This window comes from Augochlora pura, chromosome 2 (assembly GCF_028453695.1).
Source record: "Augochlora pura isolate Apur16 chromosome 2, APUR_v2.2.1, whole genome shotgun sequence".
Lineage (NCBI taxonomy): Eukaryota > Metazoa > Arthropoda > Insecta > Hymenoptera > Halictidae > Augochlora > Augochlora pura.
Genome location: NC_135773.1, coordinates 15684569 through 15706210, shown reverse-complemented (window position 1 = coordinate 15706210; position 21642 = coordinate 15684569). Strand labels below are relative to the sequence as shown.

Below are 21642 nucleotides of genomic sequence, written 5' to 3'. Positions count from 1 at the left end.
TCAACAGCAAGATGGAGGAGGTCGATGGACATTTAAATCTGTTCCTGACAAGTCTAATGTGTTGAACGTAATACAAAATTAAATCGTTTCATCTATTTATTTTTGTCGTCGAATCCGTAGTCTAGTTATTAGTAGAGAGCGGATCTTTGTGCAAAGTAGAAGTTTGACGAGTAAATCTGAAAAATCGATTCATTCGTTGCATCAACGATTTTTCAGTTTCCTCTTCGTTTTGAATGAATTCAACGACAAATCTGCGATACACACATTTGTTTAACTTTTGCGTTCCAAAGACTTTCGACAGCAATGTCCCGATCGCTAGACGATGCTCAGCAACTCTGCAGCACTTTGCGATTTCAGATGCAAGGAAAATGAAAAAAATCCAGTTGAGGCGCCGGTAGAGAGATCCTTTCGAAGATCTCGATTGTCTTATCAAACGTTTAAGATGAATAGAAAAAGAAAAAGAAAAAGAGTTAAATTTACCCAGTTCGCTTAGGCTTCCGCAGGATAGCCGAAAGGAAGATGATCGAGACCACGGACCTCCGGATGACTCAGTAGAGAGCGGATTAAAGAAACGAATTGTAGGAACTCAACGCATTTTATTAATAACAGTTCGAGATTCAACATTGAACTTGTTTCATCCTCTCTCGTTTTAATTCTACGCGAAATGCCCGTGTATCATATAAAGTTATAAATATTATAAATAATCGAGGCGTGTGTCCGGGAGTTGCAGCTCGACGAGTCGGCACAACACACCGGGAGACCATAATTTGTTAGCCAGATTTTCTCCGATCATTGTCCGTCCGAGACCGACGTTCTTTCCCCGCCTGAAACCATGATCGACGATCACCGTCAGAACAGGGACCGTCGCCGAAACGGCGTCCGTTGCTCGCTGAAACGGTGTCCGTCCGCCGTTACTGCCGGTTCGCGGCTACTTCCGGTCCACCTCCATGGTCCACCGTCAACCCTCGCGACACCGTGGACGCGTCCCAGGTCCGGCAGAAAACGACGTCGGGTCCTCGAGACCCGCGCTGCGACCACTCGAACGTGACTTCCGTGGTACCGAGATCGCCGGTCTTCGAGTCTTGAGCCCCGAGAGCGCGTTCTCGGATAACGCTCCGACATGTGCAAAGGCGACGGGGACGCCTCGCGGCCGGGTCCCGGTCGACCCGGCGCGGCGGCCCACGGCGAGGGTTAATCGGGTGATCGGCGATCGGCCACGTGATTCGTGACCCGAGGCACTGCGATTTACTTTCTCCGTGTTCTGCTCTCGCCGTGTAGCAAAAACAAAAAAGAAGAAGAACGATCCACCGTGACGGTCGACACCACCGGCAGCACGCTTGTCGTTGCTGTTGTTGCTCGCGTCTCCTCTCTGTGCACGTGTGTCTGTCGGTGTCCGTTTCTTGTGTCTCTGCACGTGTCACGACCGTGTGTGTGTCGTGGTTTCTTTTGTTCATTTTGTTTCGTTGGTCCCTAATACTCTCTTCCTATAACAATTTCTCATCTAGCTTTCTCGCACATCTTATTCTCTCTCTCTCTCTCTCTCTTTCTCTCGATCTCTCTCTTTCTCCTTATTCTCTCGCTCACTCGTTCGCTATCTTTCGCTCTTTCCTCGCCTAGATTCGTCCACGTATGACAAAGGAACGAACAAGGAACTCGTCAGAAACCAAGGGAAATCGAACAACGAAAATGGGAACAACATGCGGCGACCTCTCGTTTCTCCTCTTCATCCTTGATCGTCTCGATTTTCTCGCACGGTGATTTCACTCATTCATGAGAGCCAGAGCACCTATCTTTCATTAAATTCTATTCTCTCTCTTTCTCACTCTCTCTCACTCTTTCTCTCTCTCTCCCTCTTTCTCCCTCTCCCTCTCACTGTGTCTCTCATATCTTTTTTTGGTATTTTTTCGTCGTTTTTCAGTTTTTAGATTATGTTTCGTGGCCCCAATATTTTACAAGACAATAATAACGCTCCGCCCGATGAGAATTTAAAAAAAAAAACGATTAATTATACTCTCCTAATGTCGCGCGACACACCGCGTAACACTGGTTTCTTCCTCGCTCTCTTTCTCTCTGTCGTTCACACTCGTTCTTCTCGTGCCTCTCTTTCCCATTCTCTCCATTTCTCTTTTTCTCCCTGTCGTTCAGTCATTAATTTCCCATTCGTTCGAGCGCGAGTATAATTATCAATATACTTATGACAAGCGAAACTCCGAATCGGAATTGTTCGTGCACACTTTCGGCGAACGGTCGAGGATATCATTTTTTTTCATTAATATTCTTATACTATACTCATTTCTCTCTCTCTCTTTCTCTCTTTCGCTCTATCTCATGTTCACTATCTGTCAACCGCGTGTCACGGTACACACACTTAGTCATTCTGTGAAATGTTCTCCCCTATTTTTCTCCTCGCCTGACATTCTCTTTTAGAAACAATAGTTTTGATTAGACGAACCGTGGATTTCCCGACTCCATTTTTGCTTTCTTTATCTATGGAATGTATCACTATTTGGAAGATTAGTCGCGGAGCCTGTCCGGCGACGACGAGCTGCTCCGTTTTACCGTGAATCGTTCTTTCCGACGTCAAACAACCGTCGAAACGATCGCTCGAAGTTTGCACAAACGCCCCACCGTCTCTTCTAACTCCGCCCACTTTTCTCCGTCGTTACGCCTCTTTCGAAGATGCTTGGTGGGGGAAACGATAGAGCGGGGAGGCGACCTCGAGAGCAGCCTCTCTCTACGACACTGAAACACATTCGGGGCGCTTTTCCGACGTTCTCCGTGCGTTTCGAGCCGGTCCTCGCGGTCGGAATAGAGTCACGTGAATGGAAACAATTCGTCGATGCTGGAAACAGCGGCGTCCACACCTGACCGTGATTATTTGTGTGCAGCTTCGACAAGGCGACGGAGCACACCCTCGGAACTAAACTGAATAAATACGCTCGATCGAGGAAGTGTGCTCTATCGCCGTGTTTGTTTTCGCTTCCACGCGTTCTCATTCATATCCGCCTCCACATCTGTCATCCTCTGTTATCAATCGCTCCACTTTTATCTCTCTCTCTCTCACTCACTCTCTCTTTCTCTCTGATCTCATTCGCTTGTACCAACCATTATCATCAATTACTATTATCATTAATAATATTCACCTATACCATAAGGTCCTTAATTTTAATCGGCTAAACTTTGCGAACTTATCGTCTCGAAATTCCTCTTCTAAATTTGTATACTTATATACAGTCAGGGTCCTTTTAACTTATCCCCGGGATAGCAACACTAACACCGTTGTCCTTAGGAAGGGTTCTTCTCTGTCGTTCGAATTTTCTCTCTCTCTCTCTCTCTCTCTCTCTCTCTCTATCACTCATTGGTTTCGTTCTCTCTCCTGCTCTCTTCGCTTTTCATTAAACACGAACCCTACTCGAGGTGACCGATCGATCGGGCCGAGACCACGGCCCGCCAGGCCACAGTATTCATCGAATCGAATATATATCTCATAATTGACTTTCTGTTTAATTGTAGAATACGCCGTGTCCGCGGCATCGTTAAATACTCTACGTTCTAGCCATTATTATAACATTGTTGAATCAAACCTTTCGGTGGAGGCGCGCGCACGGTCGAACTTTGTCGCGAACGCAACAGCGAGATCGCGACACCGATTGATCTACAGAGATATCCGGACAGCGTGCTCGGAAAACATCCGTTCCGAACTGTTCTATGCGAAGGTTTCGATCAAAAAAGTTCCAGAAAACCTCTCTCCCGAGGAACCGTTGTCGAAGACCGAAATTCTAACCGTTTCAGTTGCGCCCTTCACTTCAACTTCCATATCGGTTAATTTATTTGTTCTATCGGTTCCAGAACGATTCTTGTTCATTTTCTTTTTTAAAATCTGTTCCGAGCTCTTACCCTTGTCAACGGAACTCGAACACCATAAATTAGTTTGGAATTCGTTATTTTTCTACGGCTAATAAGTACAACGTAAAACGAAGTGTAAGTTGGAAACGAGAAATCGATACTTCCCTTTATTAACTAAAAATAATAAGTCATAAAATGATAAATGCGCAGCCGCTTCGATCACATCCAGGCTGCGGTTGAAAAACAGTCTGCAACTATCATTCTTCCTCAACAATTGTGTTGGGGGAATTCATAACAATCCACGGCTGCGATATTTAATGAAGAAATCGAGTGCAAGAATCGTATCAGAATGGCGTTGATTTGGAAACCGAAGCGATGACCGCGCGACTGAAACGTAGACACTAGTTGGGAATTTCATTTCTCCGAGACAATCGTCCGGAATCGTAACGTTCCCGGTAACCGCTCCGAGGGACCGGTGCGATAACGTAGTTTTCAGCCGCGGGCGTACCTCTAAATTGATCTCGATCGTGCGGCCGATGCGTTCGCGGACCACCGTGAAAAATCAAGAGAGAAGAAGTTCGTCGTTTCGCGACCCGGGGAGTGCCCGTCGAAGTCACCGGCGCGGGTGTCGTCGACGCGTGCACTCGGGGAATTGATCGATCCTCCCGTGGGTGGCCGCGATTCCTCGACGAGGGAGGAAACAATCGTCGGGAAAGGAACGATGAAGAAAAAAGAAACAGAAAAGCATAGGGCCGGGGAAGGTGGGAACAAGAACAATCGTCGGCGAAAACATCGAACCGGTTTCTGTCGCGGCAACTTTGTCGCAGCCGCGTCGAAACGTCGAGACCGGCTGCGTCCTAATGAAACGTCCCGATGCAACGAAATCGTTGCCGTCGGTTCGAAGGTTGACCTCGGAGTGTCCTTTGTTCGTCTCCCGTCGCGTTGCTCGTACAATGATACTTATCAATGCGCGACATTCGACTAGGACGGACAGCGAGTCGCAGCAAAAATTGTACACCATGTATGAAAGCACGTTCGACGGATAAAATAGAGTGCCGATCATTATGCATTTTTGGCGCGTGCAGTTGCTTGACACGAAACAAGATATATTTGTTTTCATCGCGCGGTAACTTCCGTCTCGAGAAAAGAAACAATTCTTATTTCGGTTACCGTGCAATTAAACGCGGCCATGGTAATATGCATGAATATATGCACGAAGAACTGTGTATAGAACTGCATAAATATCTGCGTAGAAAACTGAATTAAGATCTGCACACAGAACTGCATAAAGAACTGAATAAAGAAGTGTATAAAAAACTGTGTAATAATTTGATGGACATAGGAAACGAATCCTCCTTATCTAGCCTACCGTGCCTATCGTTCTAATAATAATTCTAGCAGTCGATGACAATTTCTTGCTGCAGATCTTTAGGCAACTACATTTTATAAACTGCATCGAAACTGTGCACAGCAACGTAAAGTAATCGCGTCAGATTTCAGCGTTTACCAAAGGAAAAGAAAAAAAGAAAGATTCTCTATTCGACGCGAGACTAATTTTTTTCCTTCTTCCGCTGATCTTCGAAAACGGCCAAGAAAAATCGAACAGTATCAACATACGAGTGTCGCAAAACGTATTTAAATAGACGGTGTACGACTCCGGCAGCGACTCACTGTTTCCCGGTCGCTCGCCTCCGCAGTCCTCTTGATTTCCCACACGGTCGACCGCGCGCCGTGTCCTCGAATCCTCGCCCCTGTTCCGCCTCGATCGGTTTACCGTTAAGAAGTTCAATTCAATTTTACCTAAAAACGTGATTGCCTAGAAAGAAGGGGTCGCCAGCCGTGAAAAACTAGCTGCCGAAAATGCACTAGGACCGGTCTCCGATGGACACGCGAAGAAACGTCGAAACCGGTTTTGTCGAACCGGTTGCAAAGCCGCCCCCGCACGACGCCGGGCGTCGGTGAACGAGGGGGTTCATGGGGTGGGTCGGAACTTTCGCTTTAACTATTCGTTAACTATATTACACGTTCGATCGCGCCCGTTTCCGGTTCGACGGGGCCACCCTGCGCCGACGATCGGCTGTGGTCGATCGTCCCTCTGTCCGCGATCGGATTCACTGCGTCCACTTCTGCTACCACGCCACCGTTCTACGCATCGTCTAAACAATAATCTACAGGCCGACGTGTTTCTACACGCCGGTCGTCGGCCCATTGTTCGGATCGCTTCATGCGAACCGCTATAAACGCAACGGTTTCCTCGATCCGTTCCCTCAATTCTTTTCCCAAGAATCCTCGATCTGGATCTGCTTCGCAGTCGATCGGCAGCGGTAAACCTACCCCGGTTGCCTCCTAAAAACGGCAAGATCGAATCCATTTAACCAATGCAGACAAATCGATTCAAGTCTTCTCAATATTTACAATCCTGTAAATCACACGATATAAGGCAACAGCGACCGGCTGTTCGACCAGCAGCGGTAGGTCCGGCTCTAACCTAATCCCGGGACAGTACCTCGAGACTGCTACAATAACGCCAGCAACGTGTCTACGGATTTTCAGTTCCGTGTCACGAGGTGTAACTTCTCTCAGCATTTTACGAACGTTTCGATCTTGCAATCTACGTGACGAGGTCGCTCGTGTTTTCTGAAAGATCACGATGACGGTTCGTTGTCGAACGAGGTCGAACAAAAATCTCGGCGAATTTTCTATGGTGTTCTCGGCTCGACACCGTGGACCAAGGAAACGTGTTAACGGCGAGAGCGCGGTAGCAAACGTGGAAGGTAGCTCCGATCCCGAGGAACTTGCGAACCCGGATCGACCTGGATCGAGCTGCAGGGTGTCCACCGCCAGGGGAACGACTTTCTGTGATCGATCCCCCGGCCTCTGGGTCTGCGTGCCGCCGATTTCCGACCGGCCCGAAGAAGCCAGCAGAGCCCAGAGCTGAATCCGATTATCCCGAATAGACCGCCCGCGAGGCGTGGCCTTACAGAATATCGAGGTTGAAGCTCGCCGTCGAATCGAGCGAGTTCAGGAGCTCCTGGGCGCTGAAGTTCGACGTGTCACCGGTCGGCAGATTCTCCAGGAACTCGAGGCTGAAGTCCGCCGCGGCCACCGACGGGTCCGTCGTCGTGACCGATGGCTGCGCGTGCTGTTGCTGAGGCAGGCTCCGCACACCTGGACTACCTGCTCCGTACTGCTGGTGCGGATGCAGAGGCGAACCTGGAAATTAAACACTCGTGTCATTCGTTTTCCTCATTTTTTTACCACTGCTGGAAAAAATCGATTTTTCAAATAGTGAAGAGGCTATCAAAATTTTTACCTTCTCGTGTGATACAGAATTTGACAAATTAGCTTTTTTTAATCGTAGATGTCGGCGCATATAATAACTTAGCATATTAGTTATATTAGTATATCAGTGTATCAGTGTATCAGTATATTGTAAGCGATCTCTGAGATCGTCGCCGGTCAGGCGGCATACTTTATATGCTCGGAGATAAGAGGTCTCTACTTGGGAGATGAGATGGTTGGTCGAGGTGGGAGATCCTTTTTCGAAGAGAGGAGAAGGGCAGTCGAATAAAGATCTTTGCTGAAGAAACAGCCCACTAATTAATTTCTCACCTTGTCTCTCCTACAATATTATTACATTAGGATATTAGTATATTAGCATTCTAATAATATAGTATTACATTTAACTACGTATGAGACACTTCTAACCGCTATTTAAAATTATTAGTTCGTCAAATTCTATATTACACGAAAAGTCAAAGTATTTATAGCCTATTTATTAATTGAAAACTAACTTTTTCCCTGCTTTTTGTTTTATTTAAACTTATCAGACATTAGACTACGGATCTTTATGGTAAACGAACGATTTCTTTGGTGGTGCAAGGTGTTAGATTTTGAGTTTCGTTCTTCGTCATTTTGACAACACTGTCGTCATTTGTAACAATATTGTAGAGAAGGCGTCGGCAACCTCCTTTGTCCGAGGGTTAAAAGCAACCAAAACGTGTCTATTAAAACAGTCTTTTAGTGGGCAAGGAAATAAGTTTTATTGAAAAAATAATCTTCTTTACAATTAATAAGAAAGTCAGTAAGGAACAATATGTCTTCCCCTTCGATACTTAAAACATAAAGATTTAAAATTCTAATTCTAATTATTGTAAAGAAAAATATAATTGTCAAATTATCAAATAGGTCACGCGGTGATCTATCATCTTGATGTCGATGCTTGCTGTAAAGTTTCTTCCCGAAGAGAAATGGAAACAGAGATTGTTGCTCATTGTTATATCGTATAGCTATATAACGTGTTATTTTGTGCAATTTTGTGCTCGTGTTCTTCTAATTTAACTTTATATTGTTCGAGAAGCGCTACTTATAAAAGAATAGTCAACGCGTTAAATTTTGTAAAATTGATCCAAAAGATTCCCAAAAAGTTCGCAAAATTTATGGAATTTGATTAACGAAACGGAAACTAAAAAGTTAAAATTTATCACAGTAAATACTAGCTCAACTCTTTCGTGTTCTAGAAACTCTAGCAAAATTTGTTTTGTTCAAATACATCGCAATAAAAACGAATTTCTAAACCTAGTTATGAATTAATGTATTATTTTTAAATTAATGTCTGACTAATAATTAATAGCTCACTACATTCATTCGACGCGTTCAAATGAAAGAATTCGATTACAATGTGGTAATACTGTATATATAAATACTATTAATATTATCAATATCTCGTTAACGTCGTACAAAATTTTAACCATTCTGCGATATAAAGATCCGCAAATTAACTATCTTCAATCTACAGGATGGTCTAAAGTAGTGGACACAAACTTGAATAGTTAAACTTACAGATCGAAGCTGCAGCATGAATTAAGCAATGTTTTGCATAAGTATCGACGGATAAAAATTCATGGGAAATCGAATTTCGATGAAAAATGTGCTCCAGTGGTCGGAATACTTCGCGATCGACCACGTCGGGGGAACTTTAAATAATAAAGTAACCGGGATAAATACAATCCGAGAAGCGATTTGAAAATGGTAAATATATTAATTGGTATTTCGATAGACTTCGGTGGCTGGGCATCCGTGTGTATCGAATTTATTGCGAGCATGTGGTACATGAAACGAATATTGCAAGTACCCGTAGATATTGTATCTAAATTAATCCACGAAATCGCTTCGTATAAATGCGATTGATGGAATTCGATGGAATTGGTGTTAATAACGGAGGGTCGAAAGAAATTACGACGATTTGAGAACTGCCGGTGCCGATATCTTATCGAAACATTATGACGAGGCAATCGTCTGTAAGTTATCTACTAGCAAGCTCGTGTCTGCTTCCTTAAAACGCCCCGTAAAGTCAGTCCGTCAGAAAATTAACGCGATTCGACTATAACTTCACGATAAACAAATGATTTAGGAACTATCAAACGACAGATAAATGTGAAAGATAGAGTCTCTTCAGAAGGATGTATACATTAACCATTTGCGGTCGTATTAAGTTTATAGATAGGTGTCATGCTGGTCGGAATTAAGTTTCGTTGAACAGTACTACATAATATGCAATACTATGTCGTAACAAGAATATTTATTAATTCTTTTGTACTTAGAAAAACTTAGATAAATGTAACACAATAATATGTTTTTAATGTATAAAAAAATAAATATGAATAAATAAGTAGCTTTGATGGCTGAGAGTAGACATACGATCTCAAAGGATTTATAATTGTATGTTAACACATTGTACGCAGGATTTATAATAATATTTCTATTTATGACTATTTTACAGCGTAAGGATTTACAATATCCATCCTAATATACCGTCATTTAATGTACAATAATATGAATTAATAAAGATGGACTGAAAAATTCATATTAAAAGTAGTTGCGAATTTACAATTCTTTTTTAATAATCGGAGCATGGAAAATAGTTTACATGAGATGTGTTAAGAACAAAAACAATTTCTGAAGAGAGAACACTAGGTTCGCGGTTATTCAGATTGTGAACATACATTCGTGAAGAATTAATACCACTTTTTCTTAGTGTATATGTAATCATTAAACTGCGCATTTTATGCACTCATGAAAAATATGAATAGACTAAATGCAAAACAGCAGAAACACTTATAAAATTTCAAAATATTATGTTACTATTATCACCTAATCATAATATAAAGAAATAAATGTCAACGTAGTTTCTACATCATCTAATTAATGAATACAGTATTTATTTTACATAAAAATTCGCGATCTAGTTATGACAAATATCACTAAAATTCTGCACGATATACGTTCCTTGTTTTCGTCAAGTAAAATGTCCGCTCCGTTAACCTACTGTCAACATCTTCGTCGACATCTTCCAAGACGTTGCAACAGCAGAGATTGATATTAAAAGAATACCGCATAATTTCCAAACGAGTAGCGCGCGTTAATTTTCGTCGGCCCGATCAGATCAGAGCGGAAAAAAATGATTCGATGAGAAAGGCTCGATCGGCCAGGACTCACCGGTGCCGGTACTGCTGACAGAGTTGACCGACGAGGACTGCGTCATTTGCATCTGCAGTGACATCTGATTATTACTCTGCTGCATCGCTAATGTCTGCTGCTGGTGTTGCTGCGACAGTAGCTGCTGCATCTGAGTGGTGTTGCCCATCCCGGAGCCAGCGATGCCTCCACTCTGGGAGCGGATCAACTGTTGATGCTGCATCTGAGCGGCGTTCATCTGCATTCCGCCCGTGCCCCCCATTCCGAACCCACCTGCAACACCAACCAAAGTAACACGATTTAATTTCGATCGATCTCCGACCCTTGATTTTCAATTCGTTTCGCTCCCTGTGGAACCTTTCATCGGTCTCGACTCGCTCCACCTAGAATCTTCCACTTAGATACGCAACTGTTGATCCGTCTTCGATCTATCTTTGATTCACTTCGTGAATTTATGGCGCACCGACCCTTATCGGTTCAATGTCGCCATATACGCGGAAAAATCAATAAAATCGTAATACTTGGCACAAAATTTTAGAATAATATATACAAATAATAATATATAATAATAATAATAATAGCAATAGATGCCATAATTTTGATGAATATATGTACATAGAGAGTACCAAAGATTCTATATAAAATATAGAGAAAAAAAAAATATATATATATATATGCATTCTTATAAAATATACTTTTTCTCTATATTCGATATAAAATCTTTAGTAGATAATTTTTCCTTGCGTGAAAAATAGGTATGCAAACTTGAAATACCTCTAGTCTACTAAGCGTAGATATTGAATAATTAGTTTGATTATACTATTAGAAAATTATTTTCAATGTTTTCAACAGGAAAGCACGATATATATTCTTTAAACAATGATGAAATAAAGATGGATAAAATGAACTTTATCAATAATTTACGAAGTGAACCAATATATTTATTCTATTCCCAATTATAATGACGAGACTGCAGATCTATGAATTAATAATGTATTTCATCCCTTATGTGGACCCTTTATTTAGAAAATGGTGCAAATCCATTTTCACTTGCCTTCGAGAAAATTAAAGGTTAGTATATTAGTCAATTCAAAAATATGAATTAATTATATGAAGTCTAGTAATGTTTCTACTGATTTATCGATGTGTAATTTGAATATATCAATTTCTTTTAGACAAATTTAACTAAAATAATGTATATTTACAGAATGTAAACGGACTTATGCCACTTTTATAATTAATTGCTACGCAATTTTTTTTATTGGTCAATTTTAAGTTGAACAATAATATTTAAGTTGATATTAAATATTAACTCGTTATAAATAGAAAATTTGTAATAAATTAATCACAAATTATATGATATCTCATTCTTTTAATAAAGGATGGAATTACGCCACTTCCAAAATAAACGGTTCATATAAAAAAAACAGAAGGTAAATAAAAAGGTATACGCAATAATGCAATAGTGTTTTTAAATTCTTCTCGCGTGTTTCATTTGTCAATATTTGTTATAAATGCTTTAAATTTTATTTAATGGTCACTTGCCACTTCGAAGTAGTTCAATAAATTATTAACTAATTTTTTCAGAGGAAGATGATATGTAGCTGTTTAATATGCTTCCAGAAACGAATGTCTTGGAAATTGAAGTAAAATGGAGGTCAAGATCCAATTGCATTAACTATGTTAAAATAAATTGATATTTTTACATTAGAATATACCATTATACGGGTATTTTTGTAGTTAAAAATTGTAAGACTTATAAACGTAATACTTAACGCTAAACCTACAGACTCTTAACCTCTTAGGCACGGCTGGTTTTTGCGCAAATAAAGCTTTTCGTAACTGAGCTACCATTTTCCTTAACCCTTTTAGTGCCGGACGAAAAAGAGGTGCCTATGCGAGAATAACCGGCCGAATTTCACAGTTTTACTAGGGTTTGGGAAAATAATCATAAAAACCAAACGGGAAACAATAGTTACATGATTCAAAAAGCAGTATACTAAGGATGAAACAGAGAACAAAACAATGACACTAGTTTTTCTTTACTCGTTTAAAATTATATAAATAACAAAGGTAAAAGTCTCCATAAGAAAAAGTAAACGTTGAGTTCTCTCTTTCAAAACGTATTTGCGCATACAAGAAGCCATCTTTTCATCATAATTCTATATAGACCAATTATTATGAAGTATATATTTTGCATTTATGTAACATCTAAATATATTTTGCATTTATGTAACATCTAAATATATTTTGCTATTATGTAACATAATAAACAATATTACATAACAAAAATAAAAGAAGAGATCGATTGCATAGTGCGGGCGATAAACGGATTTTATCTGCTGCAAGACAAGTAATTGTTTACAAAAGTTTACTATCACAAATATTGCTATTTGGTTATCTAGCTATTGCAAATATGTAACATTTCATTTTTAGTCCATCTGTCCATCTTATCGCTCCTGCGTAAACAGGGTCCCAGCACACTCCGGTATAGAATGTGTAAAATGTCAGACCCAAATCGGTTTACAAATTCTTTGTCAACGAAATTTGATTATTTACAATCAAATTAGATCATTTATAAATTTATTAACAGATAAAGTTGTCTCGCAATGCGAAGAATAAAACGTTATTACACGCACGACGATATATCGTCGTTGGCACTTCTGACAAGTGTAGCAACCGACGATATATCGTCGTCCGGCACTAAAAGGGTTAATATACATTTCTTTTGGTATAGCTATATAATATTCTTTCCTTAGTGTATTATACATATACACTTTCACTTTAATCATTTCTTAATAACTCAGAAAACAATTGAGTAAAGCACGAAACATCCGTGAAAGCCGCTATAATGGCGCGTCGTGGCTAAGAGGTTAGAAAAGACAGAATTTATTTAAGTTTTCAATTATAATATAATCTCAAGCTAGCGTAGAGGAGCCAATTATTTTAATATAAATAACGTAAATAATTCTTGCGATATTTCATGAACAACATTTCTATCATTCGAACTGTATTTCTATCTTTTGCAAGTTCAACATATGAAATAAAAATAATTTCATACACGTCTTATTGGTTGGATAATTATTTAATGCTTGAAAATAGAGAAAATGCAGAATAATTGGGTACTCCACGATAACTGATTCGACTATCCTATACGATTACCGCGGCGCAGGAAAATTTAACGATCGGTACCCCGCCCGTTGGTAGCACGAGGATCGTCGAGCGGTCGCGCGATTAGGTGCACACGCACGGTGTACTATGTACTCTCGCCGCATCCCGGCCGTGTAGAGACGCTTACCTTGATGACCTTGCTGGTTGAATTGCGATCGCATCTGCGTCTGAAAGCCCTGCTGCTGCATCAGAACGTGTCGCCACTCCTGCTGGGCGCCGCGGCCCGCGATGCTATTCCCAAGGCCGTCGGGCGGGCCGACACTGACGTTAGGCGGCCGTTGATTGTTAGTCCTAGGATATCCGAGACGCTGGTGCATCTGATGCATTCCGCCGATGGCGGCCATGCCGCCACCACCCATGTACATGTTGCCGCCGGCCGCGTGCAACGCCTGCTGCTGCTGCTGCTGCGCCATTTGCGGCCTCATCATCGGACCTGGGGCACACCAAACAGTGCGATCGTGTTAGTTGATCGATTCCAGTCAGAACCGAGTGCATTCCGAGTTATGTTAACACTAAACCTACCAAGTCGGTCAAAATGACCGATTCCATACATTTCACATCAAATTTTCTCGATTATAAAAACTTTTACATACGAAATTATTAAATGAAAAAATGGCAGAAAGTCTAAATAAATCCGGTCTTGCCATTCTTCCAAAGCAAAACGCGTAATCACTGTTCGAGCTCGGTAGGTTTAGTGTTAACCGCTTGCCGTACTTTAACGAGACAGACTCCCGATGGAGATTTTTAGTAATAAGCTGTTAGGTATGAATTTTCATACGTTCCTTGAACACGTCGACGCCGGATATTAACAATTTTCTCTGTGAAGTGGCGCCCGAAATTAAAAAAAATTAAATAACTATGTCAAATGTCTGTTTATAATGTTGAGATAAAATAACATAAACCTATTTTGTACTACTTATTTTTCAAAATATAAACGAAATAGACGTCGCCTCGCGGGACAGACCCGTGTGATCTACCGGTGATGCACGACAGCGTTAACATGTTAAGTAGGAATCATATTTTATTCTCTTGTCACTAATATTCAAACATTCGAGCAAATGCGAGCGTACAATAAATACAAAATTCCTTTTTTTTCTAAGAAATTAATGCAATCAAAAACATTCTAATCACAGTAATTGTAAAGAAAATAGTACCAGCAAAAGGTAAATTTAAATATTCACACAGACAACGTATCGCTAATAAGTTCATTAATAAGCTAATAACCGATCGACAAATTTAATCGCTTGAACAATTTTCAGAGAAAATTATTTGCTGAAACAATGCCTAAAAGATGAAATTTAGTTTTAATCCAGTTTCGTGTAAACTCTTATCCGTAATTTAAGAACCAAAATAGGGGATAGGGTTTGTGTGGAATTTACTTTAATAATATTATACCGTCGTTTAATTATGTTGCACGTTACTAACGGAGAGAACAATTCAGATGCCATTTGTAACCAATATCAAAAATTTCTAAGAACTTTTGGAATTATAATAAACACCGTAGTAGTTGTATCAATTCTTTCTAAACTAATCAAAGGAGATTTTAACCACATTTTTTAACCAGTGCTTAATTTTTTATTTATCAGCATTGCCATTTTAAGTAATAACAAAAATGTAACCCTTTGCACTCGAAGCAATTTTAATTGTAAATCTGAGATTATTTTCCTGGGTCATAATATTGATTTCTATTCTATGTAACAAAGGGCACTTTTATGCACACGACATTGATTCCTGCGCCTCGGTTCAACAATGTCACTATTTAACAATTTTTGAAATCTAAACTTTGTTGGTTTACAAATTATCTTGGGACGTGATGGAACAATTTTGGTGGTGCCTCAGAGTCACCACTCGAATGCAAAGGGTTGAAAAACAGAGCATTTTATCATTTTCCAGCAGTCATCGAAAACAAATCAAATGGTTTACTCTAGTTTGGAAAAAGATATACCGTTTTAAAGAGTGTCTGGCAATATTTATCACTGATTGTGCTTGATCTAATTTCTGAAGCACGTGCGCTACATTTGGAAACGTTTCCCTGTCGCCAGAATTTCCGCGTTTCGATAAGCAAACAATCTGCATCTTTCCCCCTCTGATACGCGATTTCGCCGAAGAGTATAGCAATCGATCGCGAGGAGACGTCGTTTCATTTAGGCCAGCCAGATACGCGGCCGGGATACATGCACGTTGGAAACGTAGCACGGTAACGCTGTGGATTTTCGTTCGGATAGAATCTTATGAAAGTGGCTCCGGGCAGATCGATACAAGTCTCTCGCGCGGCGTACAAGTGTATAAGGATATTTACGAGCCGGCTCGTCGTCCCCCGTTCCCCCCTGCCGTCCCCCGTCGGTTTTATGTTCTTTCGGTTCGATCTGGAGCGGATCCAAAGAGAAGGAGAGGAAGAAAGGGATCGGGTTCATTTGCCCCGGATACTCGTCTAACCGATGATTAAGAAGTGTGTAAACATCCCTTCGAATGGACGCCCCGCAGTCGAATCTCTCGCCGCGATTATTCGACACGCTCGCCTTTTTACCCGGCCGCGCGATTTCCGATAATCGCGGTTATCCCCGGTGAACAACATCTCTCCCGTGCTCGCGGCTTTCGCTGAACACACTATCGAACTTATCGCGTTTGCGTTTTTTTTTTTTCGAGTCAACCTGCTTTTTCGAGGAACGATCTTCTTGTTTGCATGCGTCGCGCCCACGAGCTTCTATACTTTACAGAGTTTTCTATTAGAGACGATGTTTTGCATACACGGTGTTTCATAATTCATGGTACGATTTGGGTCAGGTGAATTCTATGGCCGCTGATAAGACGAAAATCAAGAATTAATTCTGTGGGAGATTTAGTTTTCGTGAGAATTATATTGAAATATCGATCGAGCACACATTTCCTCAATATTTATTATTAAAATTATTGAGCAAGGTTCCTTGACATAAATTAGATGCTCTTTTAACATTCTTACGTTTTTTTCGAATCTTAATAAAATCTTAGTAAATATTCTATATAAAATGTTTTGTAAATGAAAAATTTACATTGAAAAATACTTGTTAAATGTTTGAGGAGTTGGTAAATTCTTAAATTATTGGAAAATGCTGGCACATAGATGATTGAAAATGCTGATAGAATAATGATTCAAAACCGCTGGCAAATTGATGATTGAAAAATGCTGGTAAAGCAATGATGAAAAAATGCTGGCAAATGAATGATTGATAAATGATGGTAAATACGAATGTTGTGCGTATCGTCATCACGTTGTCAATATTGGATTAGGCTGTCGAGGTAGAACAACAATGGCCCGGTCTGCTTAAGATCCGATTGTCGGTCGCCGATTGTTAAGTTCGTCACGCGAGGGAAATCGGAGCCGGGTATCGACGAGTCGCGTAGGCGCGCACGTTCCGATGGAAGAGAAAAGAATCGATAGCAGCGCGTCGGGTTCTCATTAGCCTGAGTGCCTTTCGACTCTGGCCAGCGCATATGAAAGTGATGGACCGTCGGTACTTTTAACGCAAACGGCGAAACAGTGCCGGGGAAACCCTTGCTTGATTTCCGGCTCGCTGTAAACAGAGACCAGGCAGTCTGCCTGGGGTCTGAAATTTTCGAGCGGGAATATGTAATCCGCTTGCGCTCACCATATCCCGCTAACAATTCGAATAATTAAACCGTAGAATTTAAGCGAAGGTTCTAACTTCGAGCGCGTTAAATGTACAGTGATCGAAGCTTCGGAGAAATTTAATCATGCTACTCTATCAAATTCGTTAACATTTATGGGAGTAGAATGGATTTCGGCGAAATTTATTGCGCTCGACGCGGACCATTTTTATTTCGCAAAAAAGATTCACGGTTTAATAACAATCGTATCGCCGTAATTGTAGCATTGTTCATCGGAGATGTTTCTGCAGCCTTTTAATCACAGGCACGCGTGTATCGTGAATAATTGCGACGGCAAATAAAGCAGAGTTCACGCTTCGAAGTCGATTAACGACAAGCGCAGTCGAAGCGTTTGAACCGATCCGTAAATGCTATTCTGATGTCGATCCATCGTTTCCTCGGTGAAAATCGTGGCGTGAAAAGAGCCGATTAAATACGTACGAAGATTTTAATCGTGCTATTACGCTGCCATGATCGGGTATTACCGGGTTCATTATCAATTTCTCAGGATTTTATAGGACTCCTGGTGCTGGGGTTCGACGAATGACGGAATTTATTATATCTACGCTGGGATCGATTCTTTATTTCTGTCACGTGCGGTCGGAAAAGTGCGAGAAATCAAGTCAGGCGTGACCAGTAAGCGTTCATCAACACCGATTTAAAAAACCCAAAGAGAACCGCCAAAAATTCGGTCGAGAGTACTGTCAATTCTTAATCGAAAGATACGTGAAAAAAGAACAAATTGTTTAACAAATTATTGTTAAAAAAAAGTAAGGAGAGTTTGATTTATACAAAATATTGTTACTATCATTTCTAATAATTTCTTTTATATTTCCCGTAATATCTTTCGTAATGAAATCGAATATACCAAAGGATGCAATCGAGGATGAGTCTATAGGGCGAAAACATTCGAGACAAGCACCGATGATAAAAGATAGACGCGTTTGCGCTCGTGTGCTTGCGTAAGGATTAATATCGCCTAGAAGCGTTCGCTGTTAACCGATTAGTCGGTGCATTAGCGGCGAACGAAAAGGGGAGCAGCCGCTCGATCATGAAAATTCCATGAGTCCCGGGATTACAATTTCAATTGTCCCGGTGCTTACAGGCGGGTAAAAATATTCGGATTGCATCGGATACGCGGGCACGGTGTCGAACGGTGTGTCCTGTACTAACCTGAAGGTGGCATCGGTTGTTGCGTAACCCTGCGCATAGGCCCGGTGTTGGGAAACCTCGCCTGCTGACCCATGCCGATACCGGCGTGCATCATTTGGGCCTGAGCCGCTGCTTTGTATTCCGGTGGCGGCGGTCTCACGCCTCCCATTCCGCCGGCCATGTGCTGTTGCTGTTGCATCACCTGCAAAACAAGACAATGGACTTCAATTACTCCAGATCCAACGTCTCCGGCGATTCTCGAAGAGGCGGCCCCGATGCGAGCCGTCGGGAGCCGACGACGAGTCGCCGAAATTTATTCTGACCGATGTGCTATAGCAATATTTTCAAAATTATTACACTATTTTATCGCACTATCACAGTAATTGGAAATATTTTTTTTATGTCGTAAAGAAGTCTATGCGTAGCAGTTATAATACCTTGTAATATATGTATATCGAAGTGAAAATTTGTTTCGTGTATAGTGTTGAAATTATATAATTTGTTAGAATTTATTTTAACTAATGGGTTAGAGTCATTGTTTTGAAATTTTTATGTTGGCTTACTACATTATCGAAGCAACTAGAAACATTTTTGTTTGTAAGAAAGAGCAGTATGATAAGAAGTTATAGTAACTTTTACGCTGCCCAATACCGTCGAAAATTGACCATATAACGAAATTTATTTCAATCAAAGGGTTAGAGTTAACTTGTTGAAATTTTTACGTTACTTTACTACTCTGTCGAAGTAATTAAAAATATTTTATTAATCATATATATACATATGTATATGTATAAGTATAGCGACTTATGTGCTGTCAATCGACAAGAAAGAAGAAATTGGTCGAAAACGAATACATACAATATATATATTTCTCGCAATTTAGCCTAACCGATAAGTTTACTCTCTTCAAAATTATGAGGCCGTTACCTCACACTATTTAAATTTCTAGCAAAATTTGTTGAGTCAACAAGATCTAAACGCAAATAGCGTATCTGAACGGAGAATCTCGTAGAATACCCAGAAGGCTATCGCCCGCTAGACTTTATCCATTTGGAGGACAAAACGGAAAGAAAATCTCGTCATAAATCCTTTCAGAATCGGTTAATCCGTCGGAGGCAGCTCCTGCGAGCGATTCCCCGTTCGCCTAATCACAAGGACCCGGCTCCGTGTCCAATCACCGTGCGAATGAACACGCTCTTATCGCGCTCCGTAACTGGATCACAGCGATCGGTGCCGATCCATTCTCGCCGTTAAAGAATCCGGGAATTCGATCACGTCCGCGGGTACGTGATCAAAGGAGTCTCCCCCCCTCCCCTCTCGTTCTCCCTCTCTCTTGCTCTTTCTATATCGCTCCAGAGCGTGGTATCAATGGGAAAAACGTCGGCGCGAAATTGCTACGTGTCGATGCCGAGGATGGTCAGTTTCCTCCGTTCACCGGGATCGGAGGCTCGGCGAGAGAGCAAGAGGGCGGTGACGTTCGCCTAATCGCTGGTTGCATGCCCGAGGAATGGAAAAACACCTCGGCGAGCCGCGCGACGCAACGCGACGCTCGGAATGCTCGATCTAAGTGGACAAAAATCCCTCGGCATGATAATAATCCATTAAACAGATAATTGCACGGTTAAAGGGATTACAAGTCCGACTGACCGACGACGCATTTCTCCTCGTTTCAGCAAGATCTGCAACCGTTTTAGGAATTTTCTGATGTTGCACCAACGATTCGACTCTCTTCAGCTATTTTAATTCGTTGATCGGCAAAGTGGCTGCCATAAAATGCCGCGAGATCCGGGCAATTTACTCGCCGATTCATTTTCGTTATTTATGGATTACGGATCATCTGCTTTTATGGCGAACTTGGTAAGTGAAATATGTAGGCGAATCAAGTATATCATGTAGTATCGTAATATAAGGCGATCGATATAATATAAGGACATTGTAGGGACCAAAAGACGCAACATCAACGAGAGCGAGTGGCATCCGCCGTTGCGAAGGTAGTAGTTTAAACAACGATGATCGGTTAACGGGTTTGGTCGGTTGAAAGGAACGGCAGAGTTGTTCTGAAAGTCAAAGTGCAAGGAAGTCTAAGAGTTGTTCTGGAAATCGATATGTAAAGAAGTCTAAAAATTGTCGAGTAGTCATGTTCTCAGTTTCGGTATTTTTCTCTTAATTATTCTAGTCTATAATTTTTCTAATTTTAAACGAACTTATTATTAAATATAATCTTACAGTATTATTTTACTTCTTTTTTTCTCTCTTCTTTTTCTCTCACATATTTCTTTCTATATCTTCTGAATATAATTATTAACCGCATAATTAATTATCAACGAAGGGTTTCTTTCATCACAATCAATGAATTAAAGATTACTATTATTATTCTATTATACGATTATACTATACTATACTATACTGTTGTTATTATTATACTTACAAAAATAAAGTATTATTATTATCCATTAATTTATTCGAATTACTCGAGCAATTTTTATTTCGCCTAAAATTCCGGTTATTTCTACGAACCAGTCTGTTCTTCAAAATGATGCACGAATATCTCGAATATTTTTCTACGTCGCCATCTTTCGCCCGTAGAATCCGACGGATTCAGTGCAGGAAACACGAGTTTGTAATATGGAAATCGATGTCTCATATTCGATTGCTTTCCCGATGACGTTAGCTGACGCGAAACTTCTTTCTGCGAGAGATTTGAAATTCATGACTACGCGAAGTAGAAGCGGCAACTCATGATCAGACGCGCCGATAGATCCACATTCGATATCGGGAGAGCCCGATGAAATTTACAGTTTTCTCGGAGACAATCTACGCTGGGAAAATGAGGCCGGACGAAATTATAAAAGTGCCTATAACTTGGTAATGCACTTTCAAATTATCCATTCGGTTAACACGTTATTCGATCTGTGTTATTAGACCGCTGATCTTTACGAGAAATAAAAATTTCTCGTGTCAATCGCAACGGATGCAAGTCAAACAGGAAGTCAATGGTTTAATAATTTCAATGAGTTTACAATGACGCGATGGTTATCACAATTAAGGTAAATCAGAATAATGTGATCAAAATCTGATAACAACATATGGTAATATCGATATAATAAATTGTGATGTAAATGCTTATCAATATATATTAACACTAAATTTACTAGCAATTTACGTATACCTATTTCTACCAAGACCAGCCAGACTGACTGATCTCTAGAAAAAGTGCTCAGTGGTATTTCCAGCCTCTGTTCACTTTTAAAATATGACAAAAAAAAACGTGAATAACATTAATTGTAATACGAAAATACAATAGATTTACAGACATTATCAATTAATCAAACGCTTAATTGTTTGTAGAAA

The 21642-nt window shown here is 40.7% G+C and overlaps 1 protein-coding gene across 5 annotated transcripts in view; it reads right to left on the bottom strand.

The window, feature by feature from the left end:
- Positions 1-576: 576 nt before the first annotated feature.
- Positions 577-21642, bottom strand: part of Mam (neurogenic protein mastermind) — a 429033-nt gene continuing 407967 nt past the window's right edge. For all 5 annotated transcript variants that reach the window (XM_078195843.1, XM_078195853.1, XM_078195846.1 and 2 more), the window contains 4 exons: positions 18313-18493; positions 13622-13927; positions 10345-10596; positions 577-7059 (listed from right to left, as the gene is read on the bottom strand). In XM_078195843.1, the coding sequence (XP_078051969.1) occupies positions 6824-7059; positions 10345-10596; positions 13622-13927; positions 18313-18493 (975 nt within the window). In that variant the 3' untranslated portion in view covers positions 577-6823. The remainder of the gene's footprint in view (positions 7060-10344; positions 10597-13621; positions 13928-18312; positions 18494-21642) is intronic.